The following is a 21,421-nucleotide window of genomic DNA, read 5'->3' as shown; positions in this document are numbered from 1 at the left end:
TGTAATACATCTGATTTACATCTAAACTACCCTGGAGCTTTTGAAAAAAAAAAGTCAAAACTCATAAATCAATCTTCCAAATTTTCACTTTGATCAGGATGTAATTTATTTATAAATAATTATTTTTTGTTTAAGCCTTCAGAGAAATGTTGCTGTCAACAATTTTGCTCATCTTTCATCAAAGCAGTATGTAGGGAATTATATACCTTTAGGGAATTAAATACCTTTAATTAGACCCTTTGTGGGGTTTTTATGGGTTTGAGACAAAATTTGTGACTCTGTGATGAGTGTGTATTTCCAGTGGGCACCCAGTAGCACTGGCTGTTATTGCATTGATACCAGTACAACCACTCTCCAGGGTGTTAGGCACCCTGCCTCGCCACAGGGCTCTTTTGGTGTTGGACTGTTTAAGAAATGGAACCGACTGCCCTTTGGTGGTCTAGTCAGCACATCTTTACAGCATCACGAGTAGTGGCAGGGTAAAATTAAAATACTTGCTACAGAAAAGAGAACTAAAGGCAGTAGAAGAGCAAATTTGTTGCAGAAATGAGATGTGGAAATAAAAAGTTCAGCATGATGAAGCATAATAAGAAACATCTGCCAGAGAGCAGAAGAACAGCTCTTCTACAGTAGTGGTGAGACCATTTGAACAGCATCAGAGAGTTGAAGGAGGGAAAGCACTGTGGCCCTGCTGCTGGCAGCGTCCTGAGCCAATAAAAAAGGCCCTTCGAGGAGCACTTTGGGTTAGAGATCTGTTTTTTTCTCCTTTAAAATATCTTCTGGTTTTGAGTCTTCTCGGTCTCAATTTCAAGATGACTCTACACCCCCAATGGCAAGGAGCTTCTTTTTATTTTTCTGATGCAAGTGTAGATCTGAGTATGCTCAGGGATTTCTGGAGCAGCATAACAAACACGCCACGTGTCTTGTGTTGATATTGTGTGTCAACAACAGCATGCTAAAAAGATGAGTCTAGAAGTTGTCCAGCATCTGTTCTGGGATTGCTTGGCAAGAAGTGCTTCAAAGCAGAGGGCGTGACTTGGAAAGGAAGTCTCCAGGGAGCAAGACAAATGGAGCTCTTTTGGAGCGGGGTGACGGGATTCACAAGCTCCTTTTTTCCTGGTGCTGTTTTGCAAGTACAGCTGCTCTGGCTGATGGTGAAGGTCCTGGCTCTGGAGGGGAGCATGGGAAAAGCCATTGCATTAACCCAGTAGAAGTGCTGAAGTGTCTTGCTGTGCAGAGTCACTCGTGTCCCAAAACAGGTTTTTTTCTTTGGTATGACATCTCTGGCCACTGCTGTAAATCCTGTGGCTGTTAGTCACCAGGCCTGAGTCCTTAGTCATTTTTCTGTTTGAAAACGAAGACAAGAAAAACCCACAGATCTGGGGAAACCCCCAAGGGAAAATCTGCTTTGGTGGTAGAGGCCTGTGGAAATTCTGGAGGAAGGTTTTGACAGTAAGAGGTGTTCATGTCCTGCATAGTTCAAAACACGAAACAAACAAAAAAGCAAAGAATCTGGGGATTTCAACGAGTTCCGAAACAATTACTTTGTGTTACAAAGTCTGTATTTATTAGACCAGTAGTAAAGTTCTGCTTGGGACCAGCAAAAGCCATCCTGAATATGCTTTTGCAATTGAAGGGTTAAACACAGTTACCCTCTGACGAGCTTTTTCTAGTGTCGGGATTTATTTTAGGTTCTTTTATTTAGTGCTCAAATCACTACCTCTAATAGTCACGTGCTAGTATCAGAATTCACACAGACCTACAGCAAAACCTAAAAACGTTTATAATACATTTGAAAATAACATGACCTTGTTAATCTGTTTTTGTTTCAGTGTCCTTCATTTAGCAATTATCCACCTTCACAGAGAGCTGGTGAAAAACCTCTTGGAAGTGATGTCTGCTTTGAATGATGACACAATTAACATGAGAAACGATCTCTATCAGGTGTGCAGTTGTATCATAGAAGTGGGGTTGATTGTTCAGCCAGTAAAAAGAAACTGTGCAACTTACCTGCTGCCCTCTTTTTTTTCCATTTGTTGGAATGAGCCCTGATCAGACTGTAATGCAAACCAGTCTGGAAACAACAACATCTTGTAAGGTGGTAGAGGAGCAAGAGCATGTTTTCACTGGTTTAGTTCGTAATTCCCTTGATGTTAACAGAAACATCCCCACAGACTAATCGTAGAGCAGGCCAAAAGTACAAAATGCTTCAGTTCACATCTTCATTACTTGACTTCTCTGTTCTTAAGCCAGCAGTGTGGGTTACAGTGTGCCAGCTCCAGGCTTTTCCCACCTTGCTAACAGAGGATAATTTGGGATCCTAAGTCAGTTGTCATTTACGTATAGGCAGGTGGAAGCTGTAACAAACTATGCCTTTCCTATAGCCCAGCTGGTATTTATGTCCACAAAACCAACAAATTTGCCCTTTCATTTCAAAATTCACATTCTAGCAAAACAAAAAGCCCATCCCCATGACTCTTACCTCCTAGGAAAAGGACTCAGGTAACTGTCATGCACAAGTCTGTGTCCTCATCCTCACCTACGATGGAATCTGAGCTTTTCTGTGTTGTAACTCAGGCTTTAACAAGAGCTGTGGAGAACTGCCCAGAGCAGAATGGCTTTCCAGCTCTGCACACCACTGGGCTGTCCCAGAGGTGTAACCAGATGGATGTTACACGGCAGCAGTCTCTCTTATGTCCTTTCTTTTGTTGTGAAGAGCAAAGGCGGGGTTTTATTCTACACAGATAGTCCCACAGGGTTTATTTTGACTTATTTTTTGTTCTCTTTTGCATTTCATGTTCACATAAAGCAAGTTTGAAATGTGGACGCTGCTGAAAGCAAGCAGATTCCAAATTCAATTCTCGCCTTCTGTTGAACAGAAACAGGGAGGAAAGCTAGCTGTGTTCCACACAAGAAGTAAATCTCTACCTACCAGGACCTCCACAGCAGCTATTCCTATCTCCTACTTAAACCTTAAACCACTGGTGGGAGGGGACAGGGTTGGGTTAGAATTTTCTTTCTGTGCAGATACCCTGAAAGCAGAATCATATCAGTACCGTAGAGATACAGTCATTCATTGCAAATATGTTGACAGCCCCATTGACAAACACAAGGTTGTTGCACACAGCTGGAATTAGTCTGTCTTTATATAGTCCCCTGTTAATACAAGGATAATGGCAGGGAGATGGAGTCTTGTGCAATTTTTAGATTAGTGTTGGCAATATGATTTCCCAAACCTTCCTGGAATGCTTCCTGTTCAAATACATACATTTTGGAGTCTATTGTACAGGATGCTGCTTGCTGGCAAGGCTGACGGGAATGGAGTGTACAGTCAACCTCTGGAAATGCTTGAATGCCCTGGGACAAGGTTTCAAGGTGCTGCAGGTGCCTTTGCACCCAGATGGAGATGAGGCAAAGGGAGTCAGCAGGGTGGAGAGGTGCTGCGGAAGTGCTTGTTCCTGCTGTGCTTTGGCAAAGGCACGGAGCAGCAGGGTTGTTGGTTTTTCTCTGCTATCCTTTTCAGGGCTGAGGCAGGAATCCTAAGCCCGTGGCTGCAAATCTCCTATTAAGGAGCAAAATGAGAGCATAGTTTAGTGCCAAAGGCAGACTGGAGCAGGCGTGTGCTCCATCTGTGGGATGGCCTTGGCCATGGGGCATCTGGAAGCGGGGTTACAGTGTCTGAGAGGCACAGAGATTATCTCATTCCCTGAGTCCCTTGCACCACGATGCTCAAATAGCCAGGTCAGTGCTCTGGCGTGTAGAGTAGGCAATATCTTTGTTCCTCCCAGAGTCCAGATGCTGACACTGGCAAGGCAGGTTTTCTTTCCAGTAAGTAGAAACCCTGTTTGTTGTATTAAGTAGGAAAAAGAAGTGCACATACACAAGCTTTTCATTTCTGTTAGCCTGGAAGCAGAGTCACATCTTCTCACACTAGGAGCTTTTATGGGTTTAAGAGACCTCTGTACAAATGATGTAACTATTGCTTCTCTTCTCACGGCTTGTTCCTGTCACTTCCAGACCCCCTTGCACCTGGCAGTAATCACAAAACAGGCAGAGGTGGCAGAAGACCTGCTGAGGGCTGGAGCAGATGTCAGCCTCCTGGATCGCCATGGTAATTCTGTCTTACATTTAGCTGCTACCCAAGGAGACGACAGGATGTTGAGTCTGCTCCTCAGGCATGAGAAGGTCTCTCCGATGCTTGACCTCTCCAACGGTGAAGGTATGGAAAGCTCCCGGCAAGCTGTATCCCAGCTAGCTGTACGTTACACTTGCCCACAGGAGGAGCACTCCAGTGCCTCCATTGATGCAAACACACTGTTTCTACACAGGTCGATACAGACGTGAGAAACGGTATCTTTCCCCCTCTGGCACCTGCTGTCTGTGGCCTTTATATGCCTGCAGTCACAGATGAGAGAACACAGATGTGTGGGGTTTCTGGCTATATGGAACATGGAGATCAGTAACGGCCACGTGACACAGTGTGGATCTGAGTGTGTGTTGCAGTGTGTTCCCTTTAATCTCACAGTACTTGCAGTGCTGTGTTGTTCCCCCTCGCATACCGACTGCAACCACCAGGAGTGCTTAAAACAAATCCCACAAGAAGAAAATGTTTCCTCTTCCCCTCTAGTGAAAGAAAACCCTTCAAAAATAATTTCTGGACCAGTGTTCTGTATCTGGTGCTTTGTGACCGTATAGAATCAGTCCCTATAAAACAACCACAAAGACACAGTACCCCAATTTTGCAACATTTGAATTTAGTGTTCCTGCTCTAGTAAATTGACAAATGTCTGACCTAAGAATGTCAAAACTGTGTTAAGCTCCTCAGAGAGAGGTGTTTTTTTGGTTGGTTGGTTTGAGGTTGTTTTTTGCTTGCTTGTTTGTTAAATACAAGGCTTTATTCTTCTCTTTTTGAGCTGGCACGGGTAATCTTGATAGGGCAGCGTGACCTCACAGGGGGATGACAATAAAATATACCAGTTATTCCCCAGGCTGTTTCTAGGGGAGATGATCAGTAGCAGATATGGCCAGCTCAGGGTACCTACTTGTTTCGTACCAAGACGCAGATTTTCTTTTTGAGGCTACTCTAGGTGAGCCCTTTAATTCCAGCCTTCTGATCCACCTTGTCATCTGTTGGGTTTTTTTCATATATATATGGCTTTGACTCACCATCAGTAACACAACTAGTTCCGATTTATGCACAAAGAACATTTTTATTAACACCATCTTGTAGCGTATGAGCAGGCAAAATAAGTCACTTCTACTCAGATAACTACAGTAACTGTCACTCACTTCACAGTTCTCACAGATATGCAGCCACTTCAAAACTCATTACTCTGACATTTCAGTGTTTGTCAAATATCAGTGCATGTTTTGTTCTGTGTAGGTCTCGGTGCAATTCATATGGTGGTGATGGCAAACAGCATGACCTGCCTCAAACAGCTCATTGCTGCTGGTGTTAACGTCAATGCTCAGGAACAAAAATCTGGACGGACTGCGTTGCATTTAGCTGTTGAGCAGGAGAACATCCCTTTGGCAGGCTGCCTTTTGCTTGAGGTAAGGGCAGGCTTTCTTGCTTACATATATTTTACAACTTTTGAAAATCCTTAAGTGCTTTGGGATCAGAAGTAAGGGGGTTTCCCTGTTTATTGATTTGATTACTTAAATTGGTATAACGGCAAAATTATTGCTAACGTCGATGATCATGACTTGTTCAGCGCCGCTGGTGAATCTCTTGCCAAGGTGAGGGATTTAGTTTGGGACCCTGACCTGACTACGTATGCCATGTCTGATTTACAGAGACTAATCTCTGCTGCCACTGAAACTAGCCATGAGCACGCTTAGCGCTTCGTTGCACAGGTGTGCGGAGACAGAGTTGGGTCTCTCGGTAGATGTTTGTGTTGCCTCTTTAACACCTTGATCCATTGCCAGTGGCCCCAGATGGCTGCGGTGCCTTCCCTGCATGCCCCCAGTCAGAGGGCACCACTGTGACAAGGGATGCAAAGTGGCTTTTACCTACCAGACCTGATTGGGTTTGTACCCCAACACCGGAGCACACACCCATCAACTGTCTTCTCTCTCCAATGCAGACGGTTGGAGTTGCTTTCCCATTCCTTCTTTCCAGACAGTGATGGGGGTTTTATACAAAGAGGTGTGGAATGGTGTTTGTTTGGACAGTAGCAGTGCTCACACAGACATGAGTCTATGGGGATGTGTTGTATCCGTGAGTAGCACTTTCTTTTGTGCCGTTCAATTACAACGTAGGGGGATGCCGATGTGGACAGCACTACGTATGATGGGACAACTCCTCTTCACATAGCAGCTGCGAGGGGCTCTCCAAAGCTGGCAGCAGTTCTCAAAGCAGCAGGTATGAACACAGTTATTTTGCTGGAGAGCTTTCTTTCACAGTGGCAATTCTGGATAGGAGGCTGCAAGCAGAAGAGAACGTGCCAGTGAACTTGTTTAATGAGCAGAAGAAATCAGATGTTAAAGGCACGAAGGTTTGCTTTTCCTCAGGAAAGTCCTACTTGCAGGTGCTGCGCCACTCTAGCACCATCTAATGGCTAAAAAAGCAAATCGGATTAGGTGAGAAAAATCTCAAGCACCCTTGGAAGGGTTTTTTTACATATTTCTTTTGTAGTTTTTTAGAGCTGAAGAAGCAGGGACCTTGATACATACCTGAGATAAGTATGGGACGGCTTTAAAACAAAAAAGGAAAAAAAAGGTCACTGAAACATGAGCTTGTCAGTGTCTCCTATTTCATATCACCGGGGAAGAGTTAGTTTTGAATATTTATGGTAACGTTCTTTCAATTGTAGTTAGACCTGATTTTTCTCCTTTGAAACAAAAATCCAAGCCTCCTATTGCTCTGGCACTGGGCCTGGTCTTTTAATAACCTCTCTGCTCTCTGTGGCACTATAAAAGGAAGCACCACACCATCGCTTCGTCACACACGTGCTGTACTCTGACTGGGACCAGAAGGCAGCGGATACAATCGTAGCTCTCTCTTTGGGCCCTAACACTATCCTTGTCATTTTTTCCCTCTTTATAATGGAAAGTAGCATTCTACAGAGACAGACAGCATTTCACTTTAATTGAAAAAAAAATGCGTTGGTGACTTAAAATGTAATTCAGCTCGAGTGGTTAAATTAGGTTTGTCATTCAGCATTTAGAATACACGTCATTGTTGGAAAGCAACTTGAAGCTTTTTCTTAGGATTTTCTTTTTGCATGCTTGCTTTCTGCAGGTGCAAACCCTCACCTTGAGAACTTTGAGCCATTGTTTGATCTAGATGATGTGAAAGATGGCGATGAAGGGATTGTGCCTGGAACAACCCCGCTGGATATGGCGGCCAACTGTGAGGTACGGGCTCTGGGCTTGTCGCTGGGCATTTCTTAATAATAGTTGATAGTTCAGCTCTTTTAGCCAACTCCTCTCACTGCATCCACGGTTAATTTTGGTGATGGCAATCTGCTGATTTGCCATCAAAAGTTAAACTAATTCAGCCACAATGAAACTCCCATGAAATAGCATTGGAAGAAAGCTCTGCTACACAGCCTGCTTGTACTGAACAGGAATGACCAGGCACAAAAGAGTTGCACTGACAGTCTTCAAAATGCAAACATATTTCTGCGATTGGGCAGCTGGTGCCTGAGGCCCCCATGCAGAGATGCTTCCTGGGGGGTTTCCTTGCTGCGTGTTTTTCAGCATTGCAGTGAGTGTGCAGGGAAAATGGACCCGTGTCCTACCCCAGCAGTGCTGAGGGCTGCAGGGCCTGCCCTGCAGTAGTGATGAGATGCAGTTGGTTTGGTGTAGAAGGTAGAAGCCCATCAGCCTCTCTAATCCCATGGGGCTGAGCAGCAGTACCAGGTGAAAATAGAGCCCAGGCTTTGTTTTAAATTGCTCCTTACACGCAGGCAGTAACTCCTCACTTTAGCCACTGCTACTGCCACTGGGGTACTGCAAAGCCTTCCTCTCTGTCTTGAAAACAGTTGCCAAATGACAGAGATAAAGCACAAGAGAGATCAACTGCTCAAGGTTTCTCCCTCGAGCTTTGCAGACAAGTGTTCCACAGTGGCTTTAGTCATACTGACCATGGGCCAAAAAAAATTGCCCATTTACAGGTGGAATTAGAGCTTTACATAATACTGCTGAGACTTGTCAAGATAATGGACATCACCCACCTTTCTGCAAAATCCTGACTTGAGTGTGCTCTCCTAGGTGTACGATATACTAAATGGGAAACCCTACAAGGCAGCAGTGGTTTCAGAGGACTTACTGACACAAGGTAACATATCTTAAAGATTACTTTTGGCAATATTTTCTAGTAATTGAGTACTGAGACTGTACTTGCAGAAGACATTGTCTTGCAGCTTGTAACTGAAGTGGGGAGGGAGAAGAGGAACTTTCCCCCTCTCCATTCATGGAATGAGCATGATGTGGTTAAGAATTCACAGGGTCACAAGTACATCTTCAGTTATTACAGCAATGCATTAGTAGACTCAGGGATGGATGAATCCAAAATACTCTTAAATTGGCTTTGTTTCTGCTTAGAAATGAACTGGTGTGCAATTTGTATAAATAACGAACTAATGCGTTTCTCGTATTCCCAAGGGCATTTGAGGGAGCTGAATGAAAGTTCCAAGATACAGCTTTACAAACTACTAGAACTGCCTGATCCAAAGAAAAACTGGTCCACTCTAGCACAAAAACTGGGTCTTGGCATGCTTAATAATGCCTTCAGGTTGAGCCCCTCCCCACCAAAAACTCTGCTGGACAACTATGAGGTAATGTAGCTGTAAGGAGTTACAAAGAACACTCAAACATGTAGAGAACATCCTCCTGCACTGTGAGACAGTGCAGTCGTTTGGTTTTAGCCAGCCTGGATGATGGTATTTGATGTCTTCTCTTTTAGGTTTCTGGTGGTACAGTTCATGAGTTGATGGCTGTTTTAAGACAGATGGATCACACAGAAGCCATTGAAGTAATTCAGAAAGCACTGTCTATCTCAGAAAGCCCATCGCACCTGGAGGGCAGTACAGCAAAAGCTTTTCCATCATCATTACCGCCAACCTTTGCAAAGGGAGAGACAGGTAAAATTGAGGCAAAACATTAAGAGCTTTACTGAAGGTGGTTTTTCAATCCCCCTGCCCTGAGCTGCTGACAGATTGCACACTCTCTTCCACACAGTGCTGTTTCACAAGTATTTTACCACTGCATAACTTTCTCTTCACAGGCAGTTGCTAGGCCTAGAAGAGAGGGGGAAAATGGCCCACTGGAATCAGTAGCCCTGGGTTAGTGTGTTGATTAGACTGTCTCCCTTTTCTAAAACCAAGGGAGGTTTTGCCACCTAATTGATGGTAACTCCTTGGGTGTTCTGGAGATGAAGTTAAAAAGATAAACCAGGCACTGGTCTCCCAGGCCTGTACAAGTGCCATTACCTTTTGACTACTTTTTTCTCCCCACTTACATATCTGGATAAACAAAAATGTTTCAGGTTTGTAAACTTCTGACTAAGATTTTGGTATTAAATTTCTCCTTCCACAACACGTGGTGCTCCTGTACAGCCCCTGATGTTTCTGCAGGCAGAGAAATGGGAGGTGACTTAGGGGTCAGGTGCCCTCCAGCAGTCATGTGTCCAGCTGCCTCCTCAGAGCAGGACCAGTAGAATATTCCATGAAGTTGTCCACGTCATGGCCAGTTGAATTTTGAGCATCTTCAGCAGTGGTTTTGGGAAGGGTAGCCTACTAACAGAAAAACAGGGATTGTGGGAAGGCAGTAAATCATCAGGAATGTTCAATCACTGCCTGGCCACAGTAAGTAAAAGACCTTTGTATTTTCCCCAATGCCCTGTTCAAACAGCCGCAGGGTGGAAAATTAACACCCTCTGTGAAAGATAATGTAGGCATTTCTGGAAAGAAAAAAATAAACCCACAGTAACTCCTTCCTGGTCTAACATCACCAGTTACTCTCTATGAAAAGAGAAATGAACCTTCAAATCTATCAAAAAATGGGCTTGTACACAGATTGCCTCTTTAGATTAATCTTGAAGGGTAAGAGAGGTTCTGCTGCTTTGCAGTGTGAAAGGACTGCAGCACATCACTGGTTTTAAGATGGTTGTTTAGAAAAATAATCCCAAACTGTAACCTACTGACCACTGTTCTAATCACACTGAGGCTGCATCCTACCTGCAACTCAGATATTGCTCCCCTGGAGTCAGGCACTCCTTTTTGTGGCTCTTGCACGGACAGCAGTTGTTGCTGACTTCCTTGTACTTCAGGCTCACTTACTAGATGAAAGTCATTCAAATATTAAGTCTCAAAAATAAATCTGTAAATGAAATAACAGGAGAAAGTTTTAGGAGGCTCATCCTGGAGCTGTATACTGGTGCAGTCTAGGAAGCTGAGAGCCAGAGAGCCTTTTGCCTTGCTACTGTCCCCCTCAGACAGAGTCATGCTGAGGGCCATGTCAGCAGAGCACCAGGCTTCTGGGCCTGTCCAGGCTTCACCTGCAGCTGCTCTCTGCCAGCAGAGCATTGGATCCTGTGCTTTGGCCAGCTGCAAACACTTGGCACAGCTTTTCTATTGTAATATCCAGAGTTTGAGTTATTTTCCTGTAGAAGACCTTTAACCTCTGGGTTTGCATTCCCATAGGCTTTCCCAAAAGCAACATTCCTGAAGCAACTCCAGTTATTATGCATATATAGATTATACATTTCCTTTTTCTCTCTCCTTCAGGTGAGCTTTATAATAGCAAATTTCAAGACACAGAAAGCACATGTGACAGCGGTGTGGAGACCTCCTTCCGCAAACTGAGCTTCACATACTCAGACTCTCTGAACAGCAAGCCACCAGTGACACTTAGCAAAATGACCCTGGTCTACGGACACGAGGGTTCAGTGCAAAGCAACTATATCAGCAACTAGTGATAGTTCACCTATTCCTGTTACAGGAACAAACGTGCTGTTGGCGTCATCCTGGATGGAAGGAAGTGTACCCGCAACCAAAAGCACACTGCAGGGATCATCCACAGCCCTGAACCAGCTGTGCCTTCAGCCTGTGGCTCCTTGCCTTTGCTTCCTTCACTTGCCCTTCACTTTATTCCTTTACAAGCCCTGTCCAACAGGGAGGGCCCTCCTGCTGCTTTCATATGCAGGGCTGGGCGCAGGGAGGGACAGACTGAGCTGCTGAGGGCTGGAAGGATTTTCTTTCATAGATGAAAGTCACTCCTTGTTCATGCCTAATACTGACTCACTTAATAAAACAAGGTAAGGCACACTGAGCAATCAAAGGATACAGTTTCTAGCCACTCTTTTCATAATTTTTGCAGCACATTTGCATGAAAAAAGCTCAAAATAGCTGGCAAAGAAAAATCATGACTTTAATCACAATGACAACTCCATGAGAAAAGAGAATCCTAAAGGAAACTAATCTTGTATATTTCAAATAATAATAATGTATTTAAACTTAACTTCGGTGCCTCATTCAAAAAGAAATTCAAGTTTGGCATTTTCCTGTTTGTAAATAGATTTTTTTAATATCTGTTCCTTTTACAAAATGTGCTTTTTAAAGGCTTATTTTTATTTTACTTTTATAATAAAAACCCAGAATTAAACCTCTTGCCTACACTTGCTGTAATTTTTGCTTAACTTTCAAGTAGAGTTAGTGAAGGTTTAGGCATTGATACAAGATTATGCCCATTACCAAGTACTAAATTAAAGGGTTGCAAGTGACCTACCTTAAAGCCTAAGTATGGTGAGAGACCAGGAGCGTCTGCTGAGCTGCTGTGCACTGTCTCTGCTTTGGAGCTAAAGCTTCCAATTCAGGGTCTGTTTTAGTTCTTGTAATTATGGCAGCAGAGAATCATTTACACTGAAACCAACTATTTAGTGTGTCAGCAAAATTCTGCCAAGATTGTTGTTCTTTGGGATATCCAGAAACTCCTCTAGTAACTGTGTTCCTGAGCACTACTCCTCGGTGCACGTTCATTAAAGTGAGCATGTAACAGTTAAAGAGGTTGGCCCTACCCCAAATACAGAGGGCAGACCCTGATGAAAAAGCAGTGAGAAGCATGGTGCCATTGGCACTTGCTTGTAGCGCATGTTCTTGGCACAAAGATGGAGAGTGGCAGTGGTGGTGTTGGCTCAGCTCAGTCCTCACTAACCTGGACGTCGCTCCTGAGAAAAGGAATCGAGATAAACTTTGAGAGGTGTTGCGTCTAGAACAGTATTTCCTGTAATTAATTCAACCATAGGTAATGAAAAAAAAAGCTTGTGAAGTAATTTTCTATCCCACTGATAGAAGATTAATGGAGAACATTAGTTACTTCCAGAGAAAGAGGACGCGTAACAGTTACAATACTATTCTTTCCTTCTGTTACTGTATCTATAAATCTACAAAGGCAGTGGCAAAGGCATATGCATTTTTGTTCCATTAATGTACTCCTGCGGTGTTCTCTCTCTTTGTATCCCAGATGGAACACAAGCAGGTAAAAGTTCTCATGTTCTCAGAGTGGAGGACCTTTTTGAGCCCTGGCAGAGCTCAGCCCAGGGGAGAGGCTTGTATTGAGGTTGCTACAATTGGCCAGGTAACCAGGGCACTTCCTGCCTGTTGATTCGCACCCTTCGGCTGCATTTCTGACCAGCTCTGCTTTTGAACCACCAGCAGACACTTGGATCCATGTTTCCATAAGCACTTTGTGGCCACATGCAAGGTACTGGCTATTCATAGGCTAGTGATGATGGATGAACTGTGGGACATCCCCCTCAGGCCATGGGTATGAAACGCTTTTGAAGGACAGCCCAGCAGCTTGTTCCCTTGCAGCAGCTCCGCTTCAGCCTATTTAACAAAAGCAGCTTTGGTCCTGCCCCATTTAGAAATGGAAAAATATTAATTTAAAGTTCTTCTCACACAATTAAACAGGAACACTACATTTTTACAGTGCAGTCCCACAATGGGCCAATTTTTCCCCTCGGCATTAACCCTTAGCATCTTCAGTAGGTGTGGGAGACACAGCCCGTAGCTTGCCAGACCTTTGCCAGAGGAGGAGGTAGGACACGTGGGCTAATAAGGCAGGGGCATGACAGAAGGGCACGACAGCTCAGGACACACTGGTGTTGTCTGGTATCGTTCGTGCAGGGAGAGGCTAAGGTTCACCTCAAGCAGCTCAGTTAAAATAAAAATGCTGAAACACACACCTTTACTCTTCTTGCTATACCTTTGATCGTCATAGGGGGTGGCCACTCTGTTAGAGGGCATGCCGATTCTTGTACTGATGGCACTTGTATGATGCACTTGTGGAGGGCATGTTGGAGAAGGTCATGCTCCTTGCAAGTAGGAGGATGAAGGCAGCATTCAGAGTGACCAGGGTGAACAAGAGAAAGTGTAAGCAATGCAGACCAGTCTGAACAGAAACATTCAAAGCAGGGATATTCTTCCTACCCGGTAACTGTCAAAATATCTTTATGTGTCTCATCCCCCTGTCTGCTCACCTCAGACAGAGATTTATGCTTACACCTCAGAAAGGTGTAAGAATAACGAAACAGCCCAGAAAGGAAGTGCCATTCACGGTGCACAAGTGCAATGGAATAAAGTCAAGAACAGTCCTGCAGGACGCAGGGATCTGCTGCCTGAGAGCTCTTGTCTACACCTGGCTTTCAGGGAGAAACCACGCAGTACTAAGGCCCACTTCAGTGCTAAGATGAGGGTTAGACATGGTGTAACTCAGTTCCACTTTCATTCAGCACGCTAAGTTAGCATGTAGACCTCACTACATCTTGTAGCACCAGGTGCTGTCTCCATTCTATCCCATATTACTTCTAAGGAAGCAAAACTGAGAAGGGCATTATTCACTGAGTTCTCAAAAAAACAGAAATGAATGTGAGGGTTTTAAGGTACGTGCATGAACAACAAAAAGAGGTTTCTGTAGTTGTTCTCCATTGCAAGTATTAGTAAAACTTCCCCATCAAGCTGTCAAGCTCCTACTCACTCAGAGAGGGTATCTCTGCATTGGGGCTGGATAAAGAGGAGGGCGAACTCAGCCTAGGCCAGGCTTTTCTGATGCACAGCCTGATTGTGTGAGACACCTGGTCAGTGCTGCCCTGAGCAAGTGGAGTGCTGAGCCTGGTGCTACAGGTCCAAAAGCAACAGCCAGCCCGCTCTGCCTCCTCCTTAACCGCCCTTTACAACACTAGTCACACTTCCTGGCCCTTTGATGCTGCACACATGTATCTGGAAACACTTGCCCTATTCAAATGCATCAATATTAAAACAAGGTTATATAACTAAGCTTTTTTCCCCCTAGAAACGACAGAGGTGTAACTTTTTGGCATCCTCAGGCAAGTTTAGTATTAAATTTTAAATTAATTACAGCAAGGATCAAAATCTGAAATAATTCTAAACTTAACCTGCACTTGCAGTAACTGGTATTTGCTATATTATTTTGTTACTGTACTGCAGTATAAAACACCAGAAACTTGTGGAATGCAGCAAAAGTTAGTTGCAACAACAGAACAGCACAGATCTCCTCATTTGATGTAAAAAGGATTATTCATCAGAAAGTTAAACTGCCTTTGATTTCAGATCACAGCTGTTAAGTCTCTGGTGTCATCTGTGGATAAATTAACAGACTTGGAAATCAATGTGATTGATAGTGGGAATTTCTAGGCAGCATTCTGAGATTTTGTGGACTGCAGGAAGAACAAGAATCTTACCTGCAAGTGGTGCTGTATGAAGTTTCTCTTCTCCCTTTTCTGGGCAAGTGAAATGCTGTTTTCCTATATTTAAGGGGAAAAAAACCAACCAACCAACCACACCTCTCCTCAATCCCTCCAACTAAGTGACAGGAACAGCGGTGCTCACTCATGAGCGTGAGGTCCAGTGGTCACCCCTCACCCCCTGCTCACAGCTCTTCTAGAGCACACCATCCTTCCCAGTACAGTGGTTCTGCAGTAACTGCCAAGGCCGGGGCCCAAACTTTTGCTGGCTTCACAAGATTCCTGGAGCTGCAGGCACAATGGCAGCCCAGGTTAATTACCCAGGAGCTGTCTGTGTACAGGGCTCTAAAGCAGTTTGAGGCCTTCCTTAGAGCCACACTGTAGTATGTGCATTATTCAAAGCCTGTAGAGGTTTCCCCATGGACTCATTTAACAGCAGCTCCTGCAGAGCCCTTTCAGACATCTCTTTACCCTCACCGTTTCCACAGTACAGAAAAGCACGAGCAGACCAGAAGCCTTCACTACACACTGTCAGGGAACACACTGGTGACTGACTTAACCTCAGTGAACCTGTGGCCTCTGCAGCAGCACTTGCCAACAGTCCAGCTGAGCTGGCACACACGCATGCTCACACACAGTTTGCCACAAAGACAGGAGCATGATTGAGTGCCTCACTTCTCTTTCAGATGTTCAGTCACTTTACCATCTTCTTTTCTTCAGCATCCCAGACAAGAAACTACATTTGGCTACAGAACAAACTAAAATCTGTGGCCAGAACACTTCCAGATGGATAGCAGATGGCTAGACACACAAACCATGTCACTGACCTAAACACTGGGCCTGCATCTTCATGGAAGCTCAGCTGTCCTCGGTGATCAGGCTGAGCAACCCAATTACAGCTTCCTACCATCCTTCAAGTACCATGGAACAGCTCTTAAGGAGAGACTGAGCTTTCCCCTTTCACAGGAACTCACCTGATAGCTGATGGTTTGCTCACATCATCACTCCTTTACAGTTGTGGTGGAAATGAGCTAAAGCTTAAATCCCAGTGTAAGACAGGGCCAGCATGCCAGATTACTACCATATGGTTTATTTACAACAGGCAAAGGAGCACTGCTATGACACAAGAAGAGATGCCAGCGGCAGTGCTGGCAAAAGCCTGCTGATCACAATGTCTGCAAAGGGACATCAGAGGCTGGTATTGAAGGTTAGTATTTCTCACCACTGTGACAACAAATATTCACACTTTCAGCTCCTGCATCTGACACCAGCACGCTTCCCCATCACACCACCAGCTTGACAGACTGTCATGGTTTGACGTGACATCTGTTTCTGGTAAGGGGAAAGGGGCTGTAACGATGGCTCCTGTAAGAACTTGCTCAAAACTCTCCCCAGCTCTGAGCCAGACCCACTGCTGGGGCTGAGCCAATTAGACGCCTCCACAATCACTTTTTAAGAAGCCAGAGGAGGAGGATGCTTCCTGCTCCTTCTTTCTTCTGTCCCTTCTTCTTTTCCAGCTGGTGGTGGTGCAAGGAGTTGGTAGACAGAGAGAGAAGCAACCATGCACACTCCAAGGTCAGTGAGGAAAGAGAGGAGGAGGTGTGCTGGAGCAGAGACTCTCCTGCATCCTGCAGACAGGACTGATGAAACTGAGATTTCCAAAGCCAAAGAGAGACTAAGAGAAGTATTGAAAAAAGATAACGCCTCAAAGGCAGAAAAATTGTCCAAGTCCCAAGGTATGCAAGCAACAGGTAAGAAAAAAAAAAAGACGGGAATTTGGGATACATTCACATGCTGCTTTTCTGGAAAAGATGTAGAACTTTGAAAAGCCTCCAAGGAAGTGCTCTAGTAAATGGAAGCAAAAACAGTCTTCCTTTTTTGATGGAAAACACCAACAAAGAGATGTCTTCTAAAGCTCCAAATGGTCTCTGCAGGTCCTGAACGAGTTCAGAGCCAAATCTCTGCCAGAGACCATTTTTAGGACAACAAATTAGCCAATGTCATACAGCTTTCTTCTAAAATCTGCTCTCAAATCCTGTTCTGGAATAGCTCCTGCTCAGGGGAACACTGCTGTTTTTGCCATCTGTGGACAACAGCCCAGAAGACAACAAAGGCCATCAGCACAAACCAACCCAGTGATCCCTTCAACAAAAGACTGCAAGGCTGCACCCTGCAAGAATACTGATGAGGCTATTTTCTGCTGCTGCTGCCACCAATAATCTAATGGCACTGAGGACAAGCACCATGACACTAAAAGCTCTTCCTGGCCCCTGGCTGCTGATCCCCATCCAGCCTGTCAGATACAACCTGCAACATAGGAGCTACTGAGTAGCTGCAATGAGACAGGTACAGAGAGGTATGCCCACAGGAGCAAGGGACATGCTGAAGATCTTCACTGTTGTGTTCCCATCTTTGCCCTGATATGAGACAAGGACAAAACCGAACACAACATAGTATGGAACAGCAAAAGTTTTGAGGGAAAAACAGTTAACCATGTAATGTAATGATTACAGACACTGTTGCACAGGAGAGAGGAAAAAAATAGCATCTATAAATACACAGCTACTATACTAGGAAGCAAAAAGTATATATTAAGAATATTAATATAATGGAAGTGAACCTTCCCCATTAAATTCTGTTTTGAGCTCAAGCATTTTGGCTTAAGCAATTGCTAATCTTTCTAACAGCACCAAGCACTGAATTAAAACTTTTCAGTGAGAAAGAATGGGTCCAATCTTTAGAGAGCTTCTGAGCTCCAAAAATAGCAATCATTAAAAATCACCCAAACCTTTTTATGCCAATCTGGTAACTGCAGAAAGTATCATGAAAAAAAAAACCAACTATAAAAGAATGCTGTTCTGCATAACAGTGCCAACGGGCAGTAGCTGCAGAGCCACTTCACCAATTACTGATCATATGCCACCATTGTTCTTTCCATGATTCTGCCAAAAATTTGTGACAGGCTAAACAAGGAAAATCTATGGTCTACAGCTTGTAGCAATCCAAAAGCCCTGAAACTTCACTTATATGCAATTAGATGCACTAAACAATTCTTATCCACCTTCCAATAGTCGTCTTCATTGTCTTTGAAACAAGATCTATTTATTTAACGCTATTAAGTGCCATTTTGAAATCCTATCTAGATGTTGCTGGAAGAGGCATTTCTACATCAATGCAGGAAAGATATAACCTGCCCTTTTCCTAATACACTGCAGCAATACTTCCATATGCATATTCTATCCACATTTTCTCATCCATACCTTATATTGCTGCTTCAATTCCAGGATCCTGAAAAAGCTGAAGGATTATTCTTGTATCGTTGGCCTTTTGGATAATTTTTCAATTCCTTTATGAGTGTCTGCATTTTCTGTCACGTTTCATTCATAACTACCATTTTCCCTATGTATTTTACATAACCTATAACACTGACACACACATACATATTTTGTTGCTTGCATGTTTCCTTACAACTAGGACAAGTTTTGAATCAGAAAAGCCCTCCTATGCAACTGCAGTTAGTTGTTTTGGTGACCCAATAAAGCATTTGTAAGCCACTTCCATTTATCCTTTCTCTTTAGTCTTTATGTTTTTCCTCTTGCTCAGGTGAATGTCAGTTTTGGTTAACACCCAAATTATTCAAATTAATTCAAAATTACATTTGGAACTCAAAAAGCACCAGAAATTGCAGAGCATCCATCAACATGCTCATCTCTGCCTTTGAGGTGGTTTTGCCTGGTTTTGGCAGGACCTTGAGAAGCTGCCCCTGAGGGAGGCCCCGTGCCAGAGCAGTTCATGAGGAACTGTAGCCCAGTGGAAGGACTCACATTAGAGAAGTTCGTGACGGACTGTCTCCTGTGGGAGAGACCCCACAGTGTAGCAGAGGGAAGTGTGAGGAGGCCTCCCCCCGAGAAACAGCAGCAGCAAAGTCCATCTGTAATGAACTGACCTGCGCCACTGGGGGAGGAAGGAAAGGGAGTCCCGGGAAGAGGGAGGAGTGGGGGTAAGTGTTTCAAGATTCCATTTTATTTCTCATCTCCCTGTTCTTGTAGTTTATTAATAAATAAAGCCTTTTTTTCCTCCCCAAGTTGAGTCTCTTTTGCCCATGACTCTAACTGCAGAGTGATCTTACCTCAACACACAAACTGCTCATTGTATTTTTTTTCCTCTCTCCTGTCCAATTTAGGAGGAGGAGTGATATTACTACTTGATGGGCACCTAGCACCCAGTCAGGGCTAAACCACCATAGCCCATTTAAAACTGCAGCCACTCCAAGAAAACACGTCCCAGCTCCGGGCTCTCCAACTGACCAATGGAACATGCAACCACTCTCCCAACACGTGCTCCAGCCCCCATCAGTGCTTTTAGACATCATCAGGAAAGCTTGTTCAAACACCTGCTGTTGTGCTGATTCTGCCAGGTGCTGTACAAGAGAGTTAATACTTGCTTGGACTGTAAGAGGACTCTTGTTGAACCCTGGTAAGATCCCAGCTGTGTTTCAAGATCCCAGCTGCACTTCCAGCCACCTCTGACAGACAAGCCCAACGTTCAGCCCCCTGCCCATGGCACAGCTCAGTGACCCAGATTTCCTGACAGACAAACTTTCAGGCTTTCAGCAGCTCCCCCATGCTGAAGCAACCTGATTTTCTTTGTGTGAAATGCCAAAGCTGGATGCAGAGCTCAGAGATATTGCTTGTGCTGCATTAAAAGAGAAAAGAAAACAAGTCTCGTACTCGATTTGTCTTTCAGAAGGAAGAACAGATCTCCAGGTTTCACGTCTGTTTGGAAGCCTACCCCTGCAGGAGGCAGGCAGGACACCTGTCAAGAGTGACAGCCATAGATCTGGAAGGGTAGGACTAGTGGTCTATCAGTTTGATGCAGAGATCAAACAACTCCCAGTGGGGGCATACCTGTGGCAGTGGTCCCAGCTTCATTCCTTGCCCTTCCCCCTTGCCTTGCTGTTATCCTAAACTGAATTTACACTCATGGCATGGTGAAACTGGAAGAAATATGGATTTTTACAACCATAGTCTGGAGGTATATACATGTGCTGTCTCTTCAGACAAATTCACAACTCCAATCTCATGTGAACAGGAGAATTCAGACTAGCTCTCTGACACTGACGCACCCCTCCCCTTTCATACATGGGATATGTTTTTCCTCATCACCTGAGAAAGCCTTATTTTCAATACATCACACACATTATATGCAAGCTTTGCTGTTGTTTTCTTTACATTGAATCACCAGATAAAATTCACACATGACAGGAATAGACAGTATGTTCTCCAGTCAGCTCAAATTTTACATCCCTTCAACTTTGGTCAAAGTCTTCAATTTTTTGTTTCTCCTGTTGTTTCACTCCTTATCTTGAAGGAAACGAAGAGTCCTCAGACAACATCCACTAGAGAGGTCAAGGTTAGTGACTTCTCAAGTTCTTCAACGCTGGTGAGCTCCCAAGGATAAAACTCAACCACTTTCTTCTTTTCAGTCATGAGAAAACCATTCTCACTAAATCTGCCTTTTATGCTCCCTACGTCCAGAGAAACAAAAGGAGCAACTGCAGTAGTGTGAAGGACGAACACATAAATGTCATCTCTTTGGGATACAGAGGCCTGGAAGGGAAACAAAAAGAAGTAAATAAATAAAAGAAAATACATATGTTAAGGAAGAATCAGGTTACAGGTGAACTAGTAAAGACCTGCATATCAGTAAAACAGATCGAATAACCCTTGGTCAAAATTCCTCTATTCTCTTCTAGTAATCTCTTCTGGAACTAAAGGTCAAACCAAGAGATTTGTATGTAAGAATCATGAAAAAAATACAAGTGTTATCATAGTCTTCCTACAAAATACTACAGACTGGGGGAAAATGCCAGGAAGGGTAGCACTGTACCATCTTATGAAAATAACTGAATAAAATGGTAAGCTGAGCACATAGAACTGCTGTCCTGTACTTATGCAGTGAAAGAGATTTGCCCTTTCACCAATACACTTCACTCAACCTATAAATTCACAGCTCCTGAAGTAGCCTATAAATTCACAACTACACAGAAGCAGGTTTAAATCACAGTAACACAGGAGGTCACCTCAGCTTAACGGAACATGGCAGGTTAAGTCCTCACACTACATGTAGAAAGCAGCTATGTTGTGAAGTATCACAACCAGTTATAATGTTTTATATTAAGTTCCATTAGTAGTTATTGCAGAGAGGCTTAAAAGCACAACCAGGATGCATTTTCATGCATCATTCAACATCACAAAAAATCACGGTACATCATTTCCAAATACCAATTAACTATATATAAAAAAGCAGACAAATCACGTTAGATGCAGAAATCATGCCTCACTTACAAGAAAAACACCACTATATGTTTTTTAAGAAAAAGCACACATTCCTTATGTTTTGTGTTTTCTGAGGAAACACTAACATCTTCAGCTTTTTAAAAAACAATGCTATGAAGAGTGGTACTTGGATTAGCAATGGGTTTGAAAGCCTAGATAGGTTATCAGTAACTGTATATAGAAGCACCAGCTTCTCTTAAAATAGAAACAAAATTTAAATCACAGGTGCATACCTTCTTAAAATAACCACTTGGCATTTATCCTTGCTAGCTATCCCTATTAGTTAGTACTGTGAGGACAACACAACCATGGGAAAAAGGAGCAAAATTTCCCAATGATGGTCCAGTTGCAGAGTTTTTATTATTCATGATGT

The 21,421-nt window shown here is 43.8% G+C and overlaps 2 protein-coding genes across 11 annotated transcripts in view; one reads left to right on the top strand and one right to left on the bottom strand.

The window, feature by feature from the left end:
* Nucleotides 1-11,586, top strand: part of NFKB1 (nuclear factor kappa B subunit 1) — a 57,657-nt gene extending 46,071 nt beyond the window's left edge. Inside the window, exons 17-25 of one of the 5 annotated variants that reach the window (XM_061994216.1) lie at nt 1,833-1,944; nt 4,018-4,219; nt 5,384-5,553; nt 6,262-6,364; nt 7,244-7,359; nt 8,218-8,284; nt 8,611-8,783; nt 8,912-9,089; nt 10,948-11,586. In XM_061994216.1, the coding sequence (XP_061850200.1) occupies nt 1,833-1,944; nt 4,018-4,219; nt 5,384-5,553; nt 6,262-6,364; nt 7,244-7,359; nt 8,218-8,284; nt 8,611-8,783; nt 8,912-9,089; nt 10,948-11,186 (1,360 nt within the window). In that variant the 3' untranslated portion in view covers nt 11,187-11,586. Of the gene's footprint in view, nt 1-1,832; nt 1,945-4,017; nt 4,220-5,383; nt 5,554-6,261; nt 6,365-7,243; nt 7,360-8,217; nt 8,285-8,610; nt 8,784-8,911; nt 9,090-10,733 lie in introns of all 5 variants that reach the window. The other 4 variants (XM_061994215.1, XM_061994219.1, XM_061994217.1 and 1 more) reach the window with 4 other exon arrangements.
* An 8,323-nt stretch (nt 11,587-19,909) lies between these two features.
* MANBA (mannosidase beta) overlaps nt 19,910-21,421 on the bottom strand; it is a 49,574-nt gene continuing 48,062 nt past the window's right edge. For all 6 annotated transcript variants that reach the window (XM_061993174.1, XM_061993171.1, XM_061993173.1 and 3 more), the window contains one exon: nt 19,910-20,319. In XM_061993174.1, the coding sequence (XP_061849158.1) occupies nt 20,095-20,319 (225 nt within the window). In that variant the 3' untranslated portion in view covers nt 19,910-20,094. The remainder of the gene's footprint in view (nt 20,320-21,421) is intronic.

The sequence above is a fragment of the Colius striatus genome, chromosome 3 (assembly GCF_028858725.1).
Source record: "Colius striatus isolate bColStr4 chromosome 3, bColStr4.1.hap1, whole genome shotgun sequence".
NCBI classification, from domain to species: Eukaryota; Metazoa; Chordata; class Aves; order Coliiformes; family Coliidae; genus Colius; species Colius striatus.
Note: the sequence above shows the minus strand (reverse complement) of the source record. Positions and strands in the feature narration are given on the sequence as shown.